Source organism: Limulus polyphemus, unplaced genomic scaffold (assembly GCF_000517525.1).
Source record: "Limulus polyphemus unplaced genomic scaffold, Limulus_polyphemus-2.1.2 Scaffold64, whole genome shotgun sequence".
In the NCBI taxonomy this organism is placed as follows: domain Eukaryota; kingdom Metazoa; phylum Arthropoda; class Merostomata; order Xiphosura; family Limulidae; genus Limulus; species Limulus polyphemus.
In genome coordinates this window covers 821,429-841,990 of record NW_013665674.1, presented here as the reverse complement: position 1 = coordinate 841,990, position 20,562 = coordinate 821,429, and the positions used below count along the sequence as shown (strand labels likewise).

Genomic DNA, 20,562 nt, shown 5'->3' with positions numbered 1-20,562 from the left:
GTTCTTGTCTCTTTGTAGTATATATATATATATATATATATATACGTTTGTGTGTGTGTGTGTATGTGGACAGAGGGAACTTACAAATGCGTCTCCTTAGTCCTAAGAAGTCTATGCTGTATTCTAAGAGATCAAATGAGATTCTTATCTAGACTTATGGAACATCAAAGGGAGCTTATGTGTGTTTCAGAACTGAACATTTTTTATAATATATTATAAGTAGGAAAACATTGGTTTAAATTTAAAATTCACAAATTAGGTTAACATATTATATGTATATAACACATGTACTTATGGCCAGTACCTTCATATTGAATAATCTTTATAGTACCTGGAGAGGTCTGAGCACATATAAATAAGTTTAATGCCTTCAAATTATGAGGTGTATTGAATGCTTCTCCCACTTTTCAGTAGCTCTTACTCAAAACATTGTTGACACTTTTATCTTTAATTATTGCCATGTTACAATTTGGATAAACAACAGAAAAACAATTATCAAATCACTTTCCGTGTTTAGACTTCTATAGAATTACGGTATATAGTCGTATATTTCATAAATTTAAAAAACAGTGGTGATGCAGACTGGATAGTTTTTATCACGCAAGTGAACTAACATCTACTACTCCATAAAAACTGTTTTTATTCGCCCAAAATTAGTTTTGAGGCACAGAATAATTAACACTTATGGTTAAAATGGTTATTTCCATATTTCTAATTTGAGTGAAATCATAATTATAACACTATATTGTTGTAAGAGCTACGATTTAAACGGCGAAAGCTGGCAAAGCATAAAAAATCTTTAAGCCTAAGATTTGTGATAAAAATTACGTTGACTGCAGATGTTGTTTTTTTCTACTTTTCTTTTAATTTGCTCATTGTGGATTCAAAATCAATTCAGATCTATATTTTATTCCCCACAGGTCGCTGGATCTATCTCACTCACAAGTCACTGCCCAAGAGGTATTTTGTTCATTACCAGAATTCGTCATTTGGGCTGAAAAATGAGAGACAAAAATTTCTTCGAAAAGCTATTGATATATGTAGTTAACTTGATGTTTAGCACAAAATTTTAGAGCTATTGACTATATTGTCGTATTTAACAATTGGGAATACTTATGAAATAAGAAATAATTTTAGATTTTTACTAAAGAAAAGAAGCATAGAAAACTAAAAAAAAAAAAAAATAACAAAGAATTAGACGACTAGTACCGGGTCCTCGATTAACTAAACTACTAACTTATAACTGTTTATTATTCTTTTATTTATTTATTTGATTTTAAGAGAGCAGCTTGTGTTGCCGGTTTGAATAAGGTTCATCAGAATGAGACATTTTATTAAAGGCCTCAAAGATATACAGATGGTTGAGTACGTTATAATAAAATGATTTCGTATATGCAAATCAGCAAGACACGATGTAGCCTTAGCCAATATAAAGTCATGGTGGAATGGGATGTATTAGGACTATACCTTGACATTATCTAGCGTTACATAGGTAGTGTGATGGCACTAAAAATTATCGTTTTGTGGAAGGGTATATAACGGCTCTTTCTGACCAAAAATATTCCTATGATCATATCATAAAGACCTTTTCAGATAGTCTGGGATTTTGAATTTCTATGATGAGGCTATCCCTTCCACTTAATGCATTTGAAAACAAAGAAATATGGATCAGATTGGACCACCAGAACCATCCAGAAACAGACCTGCAATAAGTCGTACCCTAGGCGGGGTAAGCAAAGTGCAGCATTTTATAACTGGTGAGAGCCACAAACCCAAAATCAGTGGCAAAAGCTGTTCACGTTTCCCACTACGCAAAATAATCGAGAGGGCTCTCCGTCTGGACAAGCAACACAAATTGTTTTGACGACATAGCCGTTAAACAGTCGCATATCTCAAGCAGTTAGAGAATGAAAAAAATATTATTGCTATTCTATATCAGCAAAGTCACCAGACCCTACGCCTATGGATTTCTGTCCGATCGGGCTGTCGAAATGGGCGGTGGGGAAAACGGTTATTCTCGTACACTATGTGGTTAACAGAAAGCTAACAGAGATTATTGGTGTATATTGGACATGACAGCCCAATGAAAGAGCCTTTTGCAATTGAGCTACGCTGCAAGACTATTATCGAGATCAGTTTTTAGATAGAGTATGACCGAACATAGCGATATGGACTGTAACGACGAGGTGAAGCTCCAAAATCGTTATAATTCAATGCACTGAATCTCTGTTAAGGTAAGGTATCTTGTACTAACAGTCTGAAGAAGGTATACCAAAACAGGTAACTTATAATAAAGTTGTGAAGAAGGTAGTTAAGGTAAAATAGCTTGTTATAAATACCTGAGGAAAGAATAGAAGAAAAGGTAGCTTGGGGTAACTTGTATAAACAGAGAGAGAAAAAAGTAAAAAAAGGCAAAATAACTAGTTTCAACAGCCTGAAGGAAATACACTAGGTAAGATATCATGTATTACTGGCCTGGAGAAGGCAGACATGACACTCTCTACTAGTAGACCCCCAGTGGCACAGCGGTATGTCTGCGGACTTACAACGCTAGAAACCGGGTTTCGATACCCGTGGTGAGCAGAGCACAGATAGCCATTTGTGTAGCTTTGTACTTAACTACAAACAAACAAACACTTTACCAGTATATGAAAATATTGGTACCTGAGCAGACAAAGTTATTGTATCACTCCAAAACCATCACTTGATGCTCTATAATGTGGTTGAGCATTCTTATCCAGTTAAAAAGGCTGTCTTAATGATTAATAAGGAAACGAACAGCCATATTCCATAAAAAATATAAGAAATATAATTCAGAGAATACTTGAGTTGTTACTTAAAGTTGAAGGATTTTAAAGAAAATCCATTAGAATATCCCAACGTCTGAGAAGAAGTGAAAAACAAAAAAGGATGTTCTCAACGTTACATTTTCTCTGAGGATGTTTCACACCAGAAGTACACTGTATACATAAATCATTGAATTAGAACATCTTAAGATTACTTGCAATGCCTATTCATAAAATGGTTATCAAGCTACAAGAAGATACTTTCTAATAAATAATTTAAGTCTTTATATTTTCACAATTTTGTTATCAATCGAAGTTCTAATTTTCTAAAACACCAGATACTTAAAATATGTTTAGAGCAACAAGAAAATAATGTACCCTTTTTATTTTTAAAGTTCTAGGCGCAAACTGTTCCAATTCGAGCAGTCCTGAAAATTTTTGTAAGACCTAAAATACTGGATCTTTGCCATTTTGAAGACACCCTATTTCTCATCACTGAGTATCTTTAGCCTCAGCCATTAGAAACATCATGCCTTTCTCTAACACATGCATGCATTGTAAGTGGTCTTGAAAAATGTGTTAAACAACTTTAGTTGTCAAGGTTTCGGCATCTCCTTCGTTCTGTATTGAAATTGAATTTTATCTATTATTATTGATCAGACGCCATATATATATATATAAGGTCACAAACAAGAATCTTTTAAGAAAGAATACAAACAAAAAAGAACAGAAAACTCATCTATTTCGTGGAAATTTTAAAGCTTTTAAAGCGAATGTCAATAGTTTACTCGTTAAAAATATAAGTAAAACGGAAATCTTCCCCGGCGCTAGCTTAATATATAACAGAAATACAAAGTACATTAAAAATCGATTCACTATTCTTAAGAACGAGTTCGCTAAATTGAGTCCTGTAAACTAATGTCGATTCCAAGTAAAAATTATTCATTAGAATGTTTAGTTTTACGATGGCGCGTCACATACACTATTAAAGACTGACGGGAAAAAACAAAGGATCCCATTCGTTGGCTTCTGTTCATAAAACATGTGTAGTCCTTAAACTACTGTTTTATAAGTTTCTGAAACAACATATCGAGTGTCTCCACAAGAGTAACGACACCTAATGATTGCAGTTGCTACAAAAATATTACTAGTAAACTCTCGTTCTTACACATTTTCCACCATCTGAATGGCTTAGTGCAGCACTTGTGAAAATTTTGAGTAAAAGCAAACTAAAATTCATTTATATTTAAACTTAAATAGCAAACTTATAATATAGCGTTAAACTTTCTATACGCTCTAATCCAATCTTAACCAATTTAATTTATCTTTGTGGATTGAGTTAGTTGCACAAAAATGACTTCACGTACATATTTTTGTATCAGATCCGGAATTACTCAATGACTAAATACTTTAATTACACATGGTCTATTGTTTAGTGTGTCAAGATACGAATTGAAAGGTCCAGGGTTCGAGTCGTGATATACACTTCAACATACTCCGTACTTTCAGCTGTGTGTACATTATAAGAGTGGCAGTAAATCCATTTATTCGCTTCAAAGACGGACAAAGTCCATATGTCGGTAGATGTTGCTGATAGACTCCCCTTTTTTTGGTCAATATTCAAAATTAAGAAAGGCTTTACCTAAATTCTAGGAAACTCTGACCTAGATGTTTAGCCATTGTATCGTTTAAGGTACCTTTGAGGCTCCAAACACTAATCCCCGTTCGAACATTACTTAATATAGACTTTTTTGTGCTTAATGTTTGATAAACCGTTCGTCGTGTATATCAGTCATGCTATACTGATGTTGTTACCGTAATACATCGCAATTCTAGTGTAAACAATGTTATCATTACCCCTCTTAGTCAGCTTTCTTACAAATAACTCATGTTCCCTTAAATAGCTTAAATACGGGGTGAAACAGGAATTACCAGCCAATAATAGATGAACATTAGATGAATGTAACATGTAGATACTCAATGCTTTGTACACTGTACAATCAATGTCTTTAGGCAGCCAAGCCCTATATTATGTATGAAGTGAAAACTATATCAGCTAGCTACTAGCTATGTTTATCATTACAATGTATAAAGTTAGCTGCCATACCAAGTAATACTTTGCACACTGTTGAGTATAAAAAGCCAGCAAACAAAATATATAAATAAATGGTAATTTAAAAACCTGCATATAGGGATCGTAAAAAGTAAGAAAACAAAGCTGGAGATACTGCAGACATTATTTACTCAAACTACAAACCCCTATTTATTTAGAATTACCTTTGATGGAATCAAAATAGGGATTTGTGCTTTGAGTAAATAATGTCTACAGTTTCTCCAGCCTTGTTTTCTTACTTCTTTTTTTGCAATCCCTATTTGCAGGTTTTGAAATTCCCTATTTTTTATTTGTCGTGTAAATGAATAACCTCTGTTTGGATTCATTAAGAAAAGGGTTACGTACCAGGCAGGCGGTAGCACTCTCTATGGAGGCTCGGATTGTTCATTGAAATGGTATATTAAATATCTCCTCAATATGTCATCAGAACCTTACAATACTATACAGTGTTTCCTTTTACAATAATAGTTATGTAATTACTGAGTCACAATTTCTAGGAATGTCTGTAAATATCATAGCAAAAGTTTGAATTCCTTGTTTTTTCTTCTACTTCTTTTTTTTTATTACATGATAACTCAAAAAACCAAAACAATGGTGTCAACCAATTTCACTAAGGTGATATTGTTTCAAACGGACTATCCGATTTTACAAGTATTATTAATAGCTAGTAGTCATTAAAAAATCATAATTCTAGTGTAAACAATGTTATCATTACCCCTTGAAGTTAGATTTTAACAGACATTTCGTGTTCCTTTAAACAGCTTAGTTCAAGGGTGAAACAGGAATTACCAGCCAGTAATAGATAGACGATAAATATTACAGTTGGAACCTCATTGTATTTAGAACTTGGTTATAAATACAACCTTCCTATGTCTATTGAAACACTGCATTAAAAAATAACAAGCAAACAAGTAAAGAAAACACTTTTCAAAAACGGAAGTAAACTTAGGGATGACTAATAACAATCATTCAAGAACAATGCAAACAAGATAGTAGGGATGGCATTTGCATCATCACAACATAATTGCACATGGCAAGAATTAACATATAGTAATATATATATAACTATTCAATCACAATTGAGTTTAATTTATACTATTTTTGTCTGTTAACATTCTACTACACTGTGAGGAGGTACAAATTATGATGAAATCTCTAATTACCACAAGCAAGAAGTATGGAATGACATTGAACGCAAAGTAAACTAAAGTTATGATACTTAGTAAAGAATCTGGAAAGTAATGTACCACTTATACGGCGGGAGAACAACTAGAGCAAGTAAAAGAATACAAACACTTAGGAACTTGAATAACGGAGGAAGAAGTAATGTACCACTTATATGGCGGGAGAACAACTAGAGCAAGTAAAAGAATACAAACACTTAGGAACTTGAATAACGGAGGAAGAAGTAATGTACCACTTATATGGCGGGAGAACAACTAGAGCAAGTAAAAGAATACAAACACTTAGGAACTTGAATAACGGAGGAAGAAGTAATGTACCACTTATACGGCGGGGGAACAACTAGAGCAAGTAAAAGAATACAAACACTTAGGAACTTGAACGGAGGAAGAAGAGATAAAAAGTAGAATAAATATGGCAGGAAATATTTTGAACTAACTGTGAGATGTTAAGGTGTAATATAAACATACATACTGAGAAGATAATTCTGAGATGTTATGTCTTTTTATTAGTGCTTTAAAGATGTAAAGACTGAATTCTAACTTACGAACGCAAGGATTCGACTATAGATTTTAATTATGGTGCTAACATAGAATGTTCAAAATCAGTTGGAAAGATAAGTTACACAACAAAGAAGTTCTGAAGAGAAGATGGATTACGGAGTTTTCCAGACATGCGATTTAAGATTTACGGAAAGAAGGCAAAAGGAGAACCAAGAAAGATATTAATGAAATATATCAGTGAATGGTCAAGATCTAATAAATATTTGGCCATTAAGATAAAGGCTACCAACATTGAAGAATGGAGAGATATTATTGCCAATCTTCGGATCGTAGACGGCACCACAGACGAATAAACAATTTTAAAATGTTGATAATGATACCCTCTATGAGACTGAATAACACAAGAAAACATTGTCACTGGTGACGTTGTTTTCTTGTTTCATTAATAGAATTATTCTATTTTATTTATAGTCTATTTTGTATTTTGTTATTTCCTCGCCTACGCAGTTATTTTATCATTCGAACTACCCTATATGAGACTGTACATTAATGTAAAAATACTGTATATTTTCCGAAAACTTATGCTAGGATTAAAACGAATGTAATAACGATGACACAGCGATATTAGAAACAGATACGAGAATACTGTCGTTGGAAATGTGACGGTTTGTTTTTGTTTGTCTTTTGAATTTCGCGCAAAGCTACACGAGGGCTATCTGCGCTAGCCATCCCTAATTTAGCAGTGTAAGAATAGAGGGAAGGCAGCTAGTCATCACCACCGCCAACTCTTGGGATACTCTTTTTACCAACGAATAGTGGGATTGACCGTTACATTATAACACCCCCACGGCTGAAAGGGTGAGCATGTTTGGTGGGACAGGGATTCGAACCCGCGACCCTCAGATTGCGAGTCGAGCGCCTTATCCACTTGACCATGCCGGGCCAAAATTTAACAGAGGCCGTACGCATATTGTTACTGAAAACTTATGGAACGTTTTAAAAGGTGTAGGGATCTCAGTATTGAAATCCTTTTTGACTTTGTAAATGAATCTATAACTCTAACCTCGTGAGATTTTATTGTAATTATGAACGGAAATATCAATACCAGCAAGAGTACCCAACTGCGTATTTTAATTATTAAAGGTTTAAAGTTCTTTGTGTATTGATTTGTCAAATTATGCACTATATGTCAGTTTGTCATTAATTTATATGTTGTAAGAGTTATAAAGTTGTTAGATGATCGTAAATTGATATGTAGACATTCCAAGAAAAATATTTTAGTGTTAACGTTCCTCATGCCGTACATCTTCTAGTAATCATATGACACTTTCTACAGTATATACTCTCGATACTTTTTTTTAAATTTCCATTTTGAATAATATAGGGAATTCCATTTATTCGCATAAGTACAGCATCGTTAACACAATAAAAACAAATAAATGAGAAGAGGGGAAGAATTTGGGCCTCATTAATATAAGAGGCTCGGCATGGCCAGGTGGTTAGGGCACTCGACTCGCAATCTGCGGGTCGCGGGTTCGAATCCCCGTCACACCAAACATGCTAGCCCTTTCAGCCGTGGGGGCGTTATAATGTGACGGTCAATCCCACTCTTCGTTGGTAAAAGAGTAGCCCAAGAGTTGGCGGTGGGTGGTGATGACTAGCTGCCGTCCTTCTAGTCTTACACTGCTAAATTAGGGACGGCTAGCGCAGATAGCCCTCGTGTAGCTTTGCACGAAATTCAAAACAAACAAACATTAATATAGGAACAAAGAGAAGAAGACCATCACGTTTACAGCATGATTATTGAATGTTCAATGCATAAATTATCGTATCTTATGGAGCTTATACGGAGAATCAAACTCAAACTTCGTGTTGCGCCAATAGATAAACACTGGTTTTCTAAATACAGGTTACACTTCAAGATATTGTTTAGTTCAGACAAGTTGTATTTCATTTTTGAAATCAGTTTTTCTCAGCTAGCTAGCTTAAACTTGGGTGTATTTATACGCTCCCTGTAGTACAGCATTAACAAGAGCCGTATAAACACACCCTCCATGACCGTTTGAGTAAAGGAGTGATTTATCACTGCCACTCATTTCGCTTGCGTAAACTTTGAGCAAAAAATTTTTGTTTTTTATTCTATCCTTTTTTCACTCCTAACCACAGAAACAGCTTAGCTTTTTATTCCCATTAAATCAAGGCTTCAGAAGAAGGAAATAACCTAAATGTATTAGTTGCTGTCAGATTAACAAATCACCACCTCTCCTAAACAGAAGAGCTTTGATTTGATTTAATTTTACTCATTTCTGATCCCATACTTTTTTCATATTTTCTACATCATCTTGGATCTTCTACAGAATGTAGCAATTTATTTAGTATTAACAATTTAAAACACTCTATATTAGAATAATTCAAGAGTACTAACAAATTCAATGGAACCCACCCATGAAAATGAAAGATTTATTACAAATATCCGAAGATTCATTTTATACTATGACATTCAGCATTGGTTATACATTCCAATTTGGAAGACAATACACATTTGTCAGAATTAATCTTTTATTTGCTTGTTTCAGTAGATGGCCAACTTTGTATAGGAGAGGCACCAGACAGACTAGATAATCGATATCAAGAGCAACTAAAATCGGTAAACGAAAGCTCTTTTAACCTTCCCGTAGTCTGAAATTTCTCCATGGGGTTGTGGACAAGCTATTCGTTTGAAGTAAGTTTCTTGCCACATTTAAAACAAGATAGAATAACGTCGTATTAAACATCGCTTCATTTTCTGGAATAATCAAAATTACCTAATGGAAAAAAAGATTAAATGCTAAAATCCGGGGTTCGATTCTCCGCAGTGGACACAGCAGATAAACAAAGTGACTTTGCTCTAAAACAAACAAACAGGATTTTACGTAGCTTCTTGTTGTGTTCTGAAAACTCTACTATAATTATAATCTAAACACACTGATGATTTCACTTGCGATCTTTTTTCTACATTAATTAACAACTCTTTGTGTCCTCACCTGTTCGCAACAACAGTGTATATTGGTTATAGAGTATAAAACTATACAACATAACACTGTGCTGCCTCTGTATTTCTTTTTTATGACTCTTGATTTTATTTGATCTGCAACAGATGTTTATTATATGTGATTCGAAAATAAGAATGTGTTTGTTAGTTCATTTTTAATGTTTCAGTTTTGTGCGATTAAACGTATTTATGGATATTTCAGTAGTTTTCAAGAGCATTTAATTTATTATACCATTTACACATTTACAATTATTTTGTTCTCTAAACACCAGTAAATACATGTTTTACTATTTGTATTACATGTGAGCAGTGTTTGTGGCATTTGTTACAGTATCTTTCGTGTAGTATGGTCGAACATGTTTGAATCCTAATCACTTTTAATTGAATCAGTCAGTTCGATTACACTTGAAAAGCTTGGTCAGCTATATTTCCTATCGGTCAGTTACCAGCACTTGATGGCTGCAGTAAAGGATATCATTCTGATGACAAATGACTGAATAGCTGGTCACAAAAATGGACATTAATAATACTATTTATGTTAGACTTTTTTCTTTGTTTCGGAAATTTACGAAAAGAAACATAAGATTTATATGCGCTAGCCGTCGCCAATTTTGAACTGATAAATTAGAGGGAAAAAAAGCTAGTAACCAGCACCTACCTTTAACTCTCAGAATACTCTAATCGAATAGTGGGATTTGGCCATCACTCATATAACGCACCTATGGACCTATAGTGCGTAGCATGTTTTTGCAGAAACAGGAAGGAACCATGGACCATCAACTTCACAGTCCGGCCCGCTAACCAACAGGCCACTACCAGCCCCTTTAAATTTTAAAGACCCATGTTCTTGCCTATTGTTTTACAGAATAACTGCAATATGACTATATTTTTTAAAGCTCAAGTGTCTCTTGACACATCACGTGATCAGTTTTTGTATTATTATACAAGTAGTTAAAGTGTTTATCTTATAAGTACAGGTGTACTAATAAACTGGTCAGTCAGCGCAGATGCGTTATTTTAATCAAACGTTCTATATGCTTAAGAATTTTTTGAAAGCTTTGTACCGCTGATAAATTATTCCAAACACAACTAATGTATAAATTGTTACTTATTTAAGTATGCACTCTTTACACAAAGGTTGAATGAATAAAATGGTTGTCGGAGCAAAAACTTTTAACCAGACAATAGTCAGATTTGTTAGGTCATCTCCAAACGAACAAAGGATGGAGTCAAATATAAGTAGATGAACAATGCTGCCTACACGGTCACCTGGCCGCTTAGAGTAGCAACACGCCCTGAAGTGGTTAAGCTGATAATGGGATTCGAGGAAACTCTTTAGTCTGAATTCCGTGAATTTTAGGATGTTTGATGTACATTGTTGTTTACGTTAAGCAGTGAATATAAATTTAAAGAGATGGTTTGTAAATTTGGTATTATTTCGATTAGTTAATGATGTTTATGATAAATCTGTAGAATGTTACTTGAAAATAGAAATACCTAAAAAATCTAGAAAAAAGAGCTGATGGAGAGGTAATGAAATAATATATACTTTTCAACTTGGTAATTGTATTCCCACGTTTTAATATACTAATATAATTTTGTTGGTTGTTCTACAAATGAAAATTCACGCTTCATTCTATTGCCCACATTTCGTTATTTTTATTTTCTTAATTATCTTTTTCACGTGTTTCTCTTGAATATTTTTTGTGAATGGCTTGAAGTGTGAGTTTTGTTAACTAAAAGGCAATATTATCAGCAAATATCAGTAATTTAGTTTTTGCTTTTACGCAGAAATGTATAATAAACACATGTCTGTTGTAACTCATATCGTGGTAATTGTATAGTGTTATAAATATAGAACCTGTCTGAGTAGATATTTCTACGAATTCACCCACAGTAAGACTATGAATTTATGTCTCCCACCTTGTTAATTTACAGAGTGTTTCTGATGTAATAGGTCGGATTATGTACTTGTACGTAGGTTTTAACATGTTCCGTATTTTTGTTTGTTATACACAACAGGACGTCCTTCATTATAAATTTTAAATTCAAAACACCTTTATGGAATCAATGTATATTTTTGAGGCAAGGCCCTTTTCAGTAGGTTTCCATACGCCTCCACCTTTAATTTGATCAAACACTAATTACTGCTCGCTAGGGCGCGGCCAGACTTACCCCTCCTGGTTGAGTTAATAGAAACCTGTGTGTGTGTCTGTGTGTTTGACGCAAGCGTGTTAGGAGCGAGGTTACTTCCTCACGTGGGCTTATAGCCTTTATGTGTCTTTTTTGCTCATCCTGAAAGGAGACGCCAGTTAAATATGTCTGAGCACTCGTGCCCGATCGCAGACTTTGGCTGGCTTATTCTCAGTCTCTCTGTGACTTGCCAGAACTATGGCATGACACTCTAAAACCAGTATTTCTAAACTCAGTTAACATGGATCTGTCGCAACTTCTCTCTGTAAGAGGAGCGATATTTGCTGCTATGTTTATTCAAGGTAGGCTGACAGTTAGTTTATTTTAACATATTGTGTGTTATTTCTTTGATTTGAACTAAAATGCTATCATTTGTTTTGCTTTCCCTTTCAAAACTGAAACGCTAGGTTAGCAATGTAGATAATTCTGAGGCGTTAGCTGCACACAATGATAGATTTTTAACAACATCATCACGGACTTGAATAATGTACGTATTTGTTGACTCTTCCTACAAATTAAATAACTGATGTAGTGTTTTTCGATCAAATAACATCTCAAGTAAAGATGTTTCAACTCCGTGTAATTTGTATAAAATAAAGTTCTATAAAGCATATTTACAACTTGTAGTTACGATTTCACATAGTTTCTTTAAAGTTGGGATAAACATTTTCAAACAAAATATTAAAATTAAAGCATAACGTCAGGTTTACTTACTTTAATTATTCGAACACTCGCGAAGTATAAGATTAAGGATCGCCTGTAAATCAGCTTATCTTACATATCAGGAAAGTAATGCAGCGATTGGACGTTACAACTATAACAAAAGGGCATGATGCCAGGATAGAATTAACGCTTCGGCAAAAAAACAACAACAAATAAATAAAAGCGGTCTTTTATTAGAAGAACGTTACAAACCAATAATAAATATATTACTTAAGGAATTTCTAATGAACAGTTTTTACTTTTATTGCCACGAATCTTTACTGATCCACATATTAGATTCCTTACGTAACTGATCCACATATTAGATTCCTTACGTATTGTTTGAATATTAATAACTTTAATGTAAACGACGACTGCTCACGCACACGATCTTCAAGTACGTGACTAATAACTCTTCAAACGTAAATAGCAGGTCCTTTAATATACGGATGAATAACGTACTTTAATTATCAGCCAATTATTTTGTGTAATCGTACTAGTAAATTGAGCGCGAGAAAGATTTGGTTTGAATATATTTTCATGCTCTTTTTTAGGTGCATTTCTCAACTCTGGATGACATGAAAAAATAATTATATTTATGTTTTTTTACTGTTCGTTTAAAATATTTGTTGCTATCTGTTGTTTCGCACAACACAGAAGAAGTGTTCTTTGTATATAATTGTCTTTGGGACTTAGTTTTGTTAAAGTATCAGTAAAACTTCATCATCAATCAAAAAACGATACCACTCTGTCGTTCTATTTTCTGGTACTTTCCGGAGTATATGCTGACTATTCTTTTTTCACAATCATGTTTAGTGTCGAATCAATATTGCTCATGAAACAGATAAAAAACAAGACATATTATTGAGAACCTAACAAAATCGTCGAAATAAAAGAGTTCTGAGACCAATATTTTAGTCTGTTTGCAGTATGTGTTTTCTGCCTACTGTGCTGATGAAAAGCCAGACTTTTTGTAAACGTTCATTTCTCTTTTACTCGTTTCTATGTGACTCAAAGTCTTCCATATTTTGTTACATTGTCATCACAAATCGAGGTTCAAATTACTTATTTTAGTTCTACCTTAACAACTTTTAACACTGTTAAGCCCAATTCTGCATTATTTGCTAAATTTAAGTATTAAAAATACGTTTGACTTAAATTTTTCTTTCATTAATTTCTAGCCAGAAATTTGATGTGTAATTAGACTTTATTTGAAATTTTCAAACTTTAATTTTACATCGATGTTCAATAAATAAATGCCATTTTGTTTACTTTAGGTTTCAAGTTAACTTGTATTATATAACCATCTATTTATGTGTTGTTGTTTTTTCAGGTTTACGTATGAAGCTTATGCGTGTTACAATACTTTAACTCTTAATATTTCCTTAAATGGACGTAATAAAGTGTCACCCTTGCATTATATATCACAAGTTAATTATCTAACAATACGATAAGTAATCAGACTCAAAAACCTCCCATTACTACCATATCTGTTAAGTCTAAGTTTTAACACGGCTATATACCTCAGACTCAAATAAGCAATATTACACATTTTACCGGTTATATCATTGTATATTACACATTTCACATATACTTTTTTTCTGCCATTGGTTACATCCAAAATTCGTTTGTCCAATCAGATGTCTGCTTATGAAAGCTTACATCAGGTATAAACATTTAATTTCATATAGTATGTAAGATTAAAGATATACTGTCATATTCAAAGTATTTAAGGCTCTTGTTTTACGATATGTCTTTGTTTTTAAATTCTAACTTCATTATCAAACATTATATTAAATTATTATCATCAAAGAAACTAACTCTAATATCAGTTATCAAATTTAAAGATCTAACTTTATTGGTATTCCTATAATTTCGAAGAACAAAGATTTTATTAAAATATTCGTTTCATATTTGAACATATGTTGTGTATTTCATTTATAATTTCTCTCTATATTGCTGATTGAGGAGCTAAAATTTTTAAAAGTATTACATTACAAGTCATGTCTGTATAAACATTCCAAAATCAAATCACCTTTAAAATTCAAAGAAGTTGACGATTTAAAATGTGGGAGGAAATACCAAGAATCAAACGACTACTCGGATTTTAGTTTAAAAAACAGTTTATTGTGAAACAATAAAATCAGGCTTTTCAGCTTTGTAACTGTTTTATAGACTCCATGTATAGTGCTATTAACAGATTGGAAATAAAGTGACACATAAACCCACTTTCCCCGTTAAATGTATTAAGCTTTTGAACACTAGAGTAAGGTGCCCCCGTTTTCTCTTTTTCTCCATTCTAAATTCAGCCAATCCCTCCAGAAACCAAGGACAAACCATCTGTCACACATACGACTAATTAGTCATACAACAGTCTGTTTTTCGTTTCGGTATAGTATATTTTCCCCCTTACTGTTTTCTTCCTATTATTACTTTTAATTTGCGATTATTCTTTTCTTAAATATTTTTATACCATATGTTATTTATTATCGGTTATTCTTTTTATCTATTGTTGTTGCACAATGTTCATTTCGAACCAATATGCCTCGTAAAGACTTATTTAAATGTTATTGACATTAATCTTATGTCAAAAAACAAAGTGAATCTGCAAGTACTGTTGTTTAACATATTTAAAAACAAGTTCGTTCAAAACTAGGGCTACAAAGCAACAACGAAACTGGATGATACTTATTAACATTGGTATTTCAAGTTTAATTAGGAATGTTTTGTAGCCCAAGCGATATTTTTGAAAAGGAACTAAAGAGGTGCTTCATAATAATAATAAAAAAAAAATTATAATATATTTTCTCTCTTCTTTTGACTCGGTGGTGGAGCTCCGAATTTCGTAGCTGTCATACCGGATTCAAATCCGCGTAATACAACAAAATATTTCCCGTACTTTAATCTATGGGCCCAATATAAGAGTGACAGTCAATCCCTTAGTGTGGATGGTAGGGTGATTTTGACTGGCTGCCTCCCCTTTGGTTAGAAGTTCAAAATTAGGAACGGCGGCAGATAGCCTTTATAGCTTTGTCATTAATACAAACCACAAATACTTTCTTTGATTTATCCAACTGAATACTGCTTTACCAACGCAAAGAGTAGATTAGTCTATCTACATGTTTATCTAACAAATAAAAATATTATCTTCAAATTATTCTGTCTGCGTAAAACACACGACGGGCATTCGTATATAATTAGTAATCTTGTTATCTCATTTTGTTTCAAATTTTGTATCCAAAATATGAGGTGAATGTCTACTGGCGGAGGCCAAGAGAAAATGTTGCTTAAATGAATATTCAAATACAAAATGAATGTCTACTAGCGGAAGCCGAGAGAAAATGTTGCTTAAATTTTTGTATTTGAATATTCTTTAAGCAACCTTTTCTCTCGGCCTCCGCCAGTAGACATTAAGAATATTCAAATACAAAATGAATGTCTATTGGCGGAGGCCGAGAGAAAATGTTGCTTAAATGAATATTCAAATACAAAATTAATGTCTACTGGCGGAGGCCGAGAGAAAAGGTTGCTTAAATGAATATTCAAATACAAAACATTATGAGTTACTGGAGAGACAAACCAATAACATCTAAAAAGAAAAACATGGTAAAAAGTTTAAGTATATTTTACTGTACCTCACATCTTTTGATTACATCGATATCTTAGTCCATTACTGTTATTGTTCGCATATCCCGAAGTAAAAGATGTTAATAAAGTTTTTAAATAGCGGATTTAGTTAATTTAGAAAATTAGGTAGAAAAGAACTCTTAACTGAGTTCTATCTCTTTTTCAGGATCTGTTGTATTAAAACTCGTCCAGAAGAGCAAAGTGGATCAAATTCAACTCAAAGTTTTAAGTTTTTTATTTATTGATTTTTAAATTTATGTAATAGGTAACACATAGTGCAGGTACTCAATAGGCCCTCCAATATTACAGATAATTATTATGTATGTATTAGTTTATATTATATAAACATGTAATTCTCTGGCTCTGTATACTTAGTTTACTTTATCGTGAACTTATTTCTTTCTACTGATATTTTAAATTATCAATAATATTGAGTACGTTGCCTCTTATATTTCCCTTTAAATATAATTTTCTAAAGTTTTAAGAACTAAGCAATAGACACAAAAACAAAAAGTTTTTGCCTCTAGCTCCTCTTGTCTGCGATCTAATGTATTTCAATGAACATAACTCTTTACCATTATCTAATGCACCTGTGTGTTATTTTAATAAATCGTATGAGAGGTGTAGTGAGTATCTGTTTATTTTATTCTACTCATTTGGCAGTTAAAATATCTTATGGACATTTCGAGTATGTTTTTTAGTTATACCTGAATATTGAAATTCATAAAGCTGTAACAAACCAGTTCAAAAAGACTGTTTTTTCTTGCACCCCCTGTTAGTGATCTATTAAATTTTAAAATATATCTACATATATACAAACACACATATATATCTATTTACTTATAGTGTAAGAAAGATGGCAATAGATGCTTTCCTAATTTCTGTGTACATAATTTTATATTATACTCTGTTCGTTCGGCTCACTTCAATGCACTATTGCTAGCGCTGTGAAAATTCATTAAGCAATATTATTAAACATTTATCTTTTTAATAGGAAGTTCTACTCATGACTTTTTTTTATTCAACAGGGAATAATTATATTAGTAGACATCACTGTAAAGTCTACTGCAGATGTGTATTTATGTTATTATAAGTATTGTCGTCACAGTTTTACTGGTTAAGGGCAGAAACTATATATATCACTTGTTCATTATCTTTTACTAGTGAAACAATTGAAAACAGTTCTATTCAACAATATATGTACGCAAACCCAGATACAAAGTCAGTTCTATAGTGAATGCTTTTTCATTTAACTGAAACTTACCTCTCCGACTAACTTACTCCGCTTATGATGTAAAATTAACTAGTATTTTTAGCATGAGAAGCTGTTAGGAGGCTTGTGTACTTTACTAATTTGTTAAGAATTTAAATTTTAAGCTTTTTGCTTCATTATTTGAAAGATTTGCTCAACGATCAATAAGAATTAGCGCTCTGCTTTATTGAATGGTTGTGAAAGCACTGATACGAGAGAGCCTTTAAATAAGTTCCTTGTACTTATTAAGGATGGAATAGTGCTACATAGAAGAGTGTCGTTTACTTTTATGCTACAAGCATAAAAAATAAAGTTATCTGTTACCCGTGTAACCCCCATCAACAAATAGTAACAATGAACGCAAAGATAGAGATTAAAGCATAGAAAAATAGCGTACAGAGTATAGAACTTTACACGTAAGAAAGTTCGCAGCTGATGTAAAATATGGCGGAAGGAGATGCTATTGATCTAAAGGTCATACAGTGGTTATACCAAATCAGTCAAGACTCATTTGTCGATCTAACCGGCTATAGGAAGCTCAAAGTGATTGTTCTCTTAAATCAGTCACATTAAATCATTTTTATCCTCAGCTTCTAAGGATTTGAATATTGTAAGATAAAACTAAAAACTTCTGATTAGTATAATACCGTCCAATGTCACTCTTAAGTTCAAAAAACGTCGCGTAATATGGCGAGAGATGCCCACAATAACTTAAAAGCCTAGCACAAATCGGTGCAATCTCTTTTTATACTAATGACTGGAACTTCTGCTTTAAAAAATAACGTAAAAAAGTAAAATAAAAACATGAGATAACGACACCAAGGGTCTGTTATTTATAGCAAGTTCAAAATGTTGAGGGATGAATTTATGTACGTTTCGATGTAAATGGTTGTTAGTCTATTTAAATATTAACAATGCCACCCAATTTTAAAATAATGTTCATTAATTTATGAAATAATTAGACAGACAAAAGGCTCCAAAATGAGGTTAGATAGGTTTATGTTTGGTTTCGATACCCGTGATGAGCAGAGCACAGATAGCCCATTGTGTAGCTTTGTGCTTATCTTCAAACAACAACAACAGCTTATTACGGTAGGTGGCCTGGGTGAGTATAGAAGTTATCTGTTGGTCTGTTGGTCACTAGTACAGGTAATATGCTCTTACACCTGCTACATCCATGTTATCAAACTTCGTGAAAATGGGTGTGGTTGACAAAACAACTATAAACTCTGCACGTGATGATCTACCAATTGATTTTATTTCAAAGATCCTAGCAGTGTAATATGATAATAGACGTTACTCATCTATGCACGCATTTCAACACTGAGCGTACAGTCACGAACAGTACATTTTAACTTCACTCTTCTGATAAAAATATAACTGTTACTTAACCTTTCTAGCAATCGTATTCGAAAGCCATAGGACCAAATACTTAGTACTTTTAAAATTCATTATTTTTCATCAACTTCTTTTTATGGCTTTAAATAGTTACATATATACATACATAGAAAAATCCTCTCCTTTAATAGATATTTCACACATTGAAATCAGTATTGTATCATAGATATAATTTCCTGCTGGATGTACACAAGTATACATAACAGTTCGTACATGTTTAATACTAACTGTTCATGTTGTCGTTTAAGCTATATTTTGGAGACAATTTTCTAAGGGTGATTTAGTAATAGTCTTAAAAGTTTGATAAAAAAAGTAGCCCAAAACCTGGCGGTGGTTGTTGTTGACTAGCTAGCTACCTTCCCTCTAATCTATCACTTCTAAATTAAAGATGGCTAATGTAGAAAGCCATCCAATAGCTTTGCACGAAATTAAAACAAATAAACACTTGAACTAGAATTCTAGATCTCTTTCATTTACACCTATCTATCTGTGTCTGTCCCACGTGTACCTATCTCTGTATGTTTACACGCAGTCTTAGTCGTTATGTCGTTTTGTCTGTTGTTTTACTACGTATCTAAGAGAAACAAAAATTAAAATAATGTCACATGACTCTGTTACTAATAATTTAAGCTAGCGTCTTAATATCAAATAACATTTTTCTGGTTAATGTTTTATCACAAATTTCAATATCTAATCCAAAAAAGATTTCATAAAAATAAAGTTTTGGTAGTGTATTGTCAAGCACATAGCTACACAATGGGCTATCTATGTAGTGCCCACCACGAGTATCGAACGTTGGTTTCTAGCGGTGTGAGCTCTCAGACTTAACGCTGATGCTCTGCGGGGCGAATATAAATGAATGCATTACGTAAAACTGGCATAACGTGAGAGGATGATGTTGTTTGAAGCTAACAATAAGGATGCGTACTTGACGCTAACTGGATATTCCAGACATCATCTAATTTCTAATAAACATAGGTAACAACGTAATGTTAAAGCACTTGAAGTTATACACTGCACAGTGTATAAATAATAGCTGTTCTAATTCGTACTGTAGTACGCTAATGAATGAACGAGCGCAATTCGAAAGGAAGATACACATGCAGAAAGAAGCACTTATCCAGTATCATAAACATAAGCTAATGGTACGTCGAATAAGCTTCCATTGTAAATAGACACTCGGAATAAAAAGTAACTTACTTAAAGCTGTGGTCTTATTCTAAATAATAAATTCATTCTTCCTGTAAGTACAACGTTACAACTTAGATCATGCTGAGAAGCAAGCTAGAGACTTCCTTGAGCTAAAATACTTTGGATAAAATTAAAAAGATAGAAATAATATATATATATACACATATCAAACACATATATGAATATGTACATATATATATGAAGAACACTAAAAAGTAAAAACATTATGCACGTTCATGAAATAATATAGTTATCTACATCACTGTTAAGAAAACTGTTTTTTGTTTTTGTTTTCTTTGTGAACTCTCAAATACGTCGTTTATGCTAATTAATAGAATGAAATCTGAAGGTCTGTATTACGAATATTCTGAATCGTGTTAATGGTAAATTCAATTTGGATTGTGATTTTTTTATCCACAATGGATACTCTTAGGGATTCTGTATGGAATAAAAAAATATACCAGACTTAGTCAATTTAAATTAAATTTGCCATTCCTTACAATTTTACAAACGGTACCTTGAACTGGAAGAATGTATATTTGCACTCCCGATTCTAATTTAAACATTTTGTTGTTATAGTTGAA

The 20,562-nt window shown here is 32.9% G+C and overlaps 1 protein-coding gene and 1 long non-coding RNA gene across 2 annotated transcripts in view; both read left to right on the top strand.

Annotated features, from left to right (window-relative positions):
• LOC111087262 overlaps window positions 1–1,243 on the top strand; it is a 63,492-nt gene extending 62,249 nt beyond the window's left edge. The window contains exon 2 of the long non-coding RNA XR_002611967.1: window positions 921–1,243. This is a non-coding gene — a long non-coding RNA (uncharacterized LOC111087262). The remainder of the gene's footprint in view (window positions 1–920) is intronic.
• A 10,660-nt stretch (window positions 1,244–11,903) lies between these two features.
• LOC106464932 (proto-oncogene tyrosine-protein kinase receptor Ret-like) overlaps window positions 11,904–20,562 on the top strand; it is a 77,660-nt gene continuing 69,001 nt past the window's right edge. Inside the window, exon 1 of the mRNA XM_013925106.2 lies at window positions 11,904–12,110. Coding sequence (XP_013780560.2) covers window positions 12,050–12,110 — 61 coding nt within the window. The 5' untranslated portion in view covers window positions 11,904–12,049. The remainder of the gene's footprint in view (window positions 12,111–20,562) is intronic.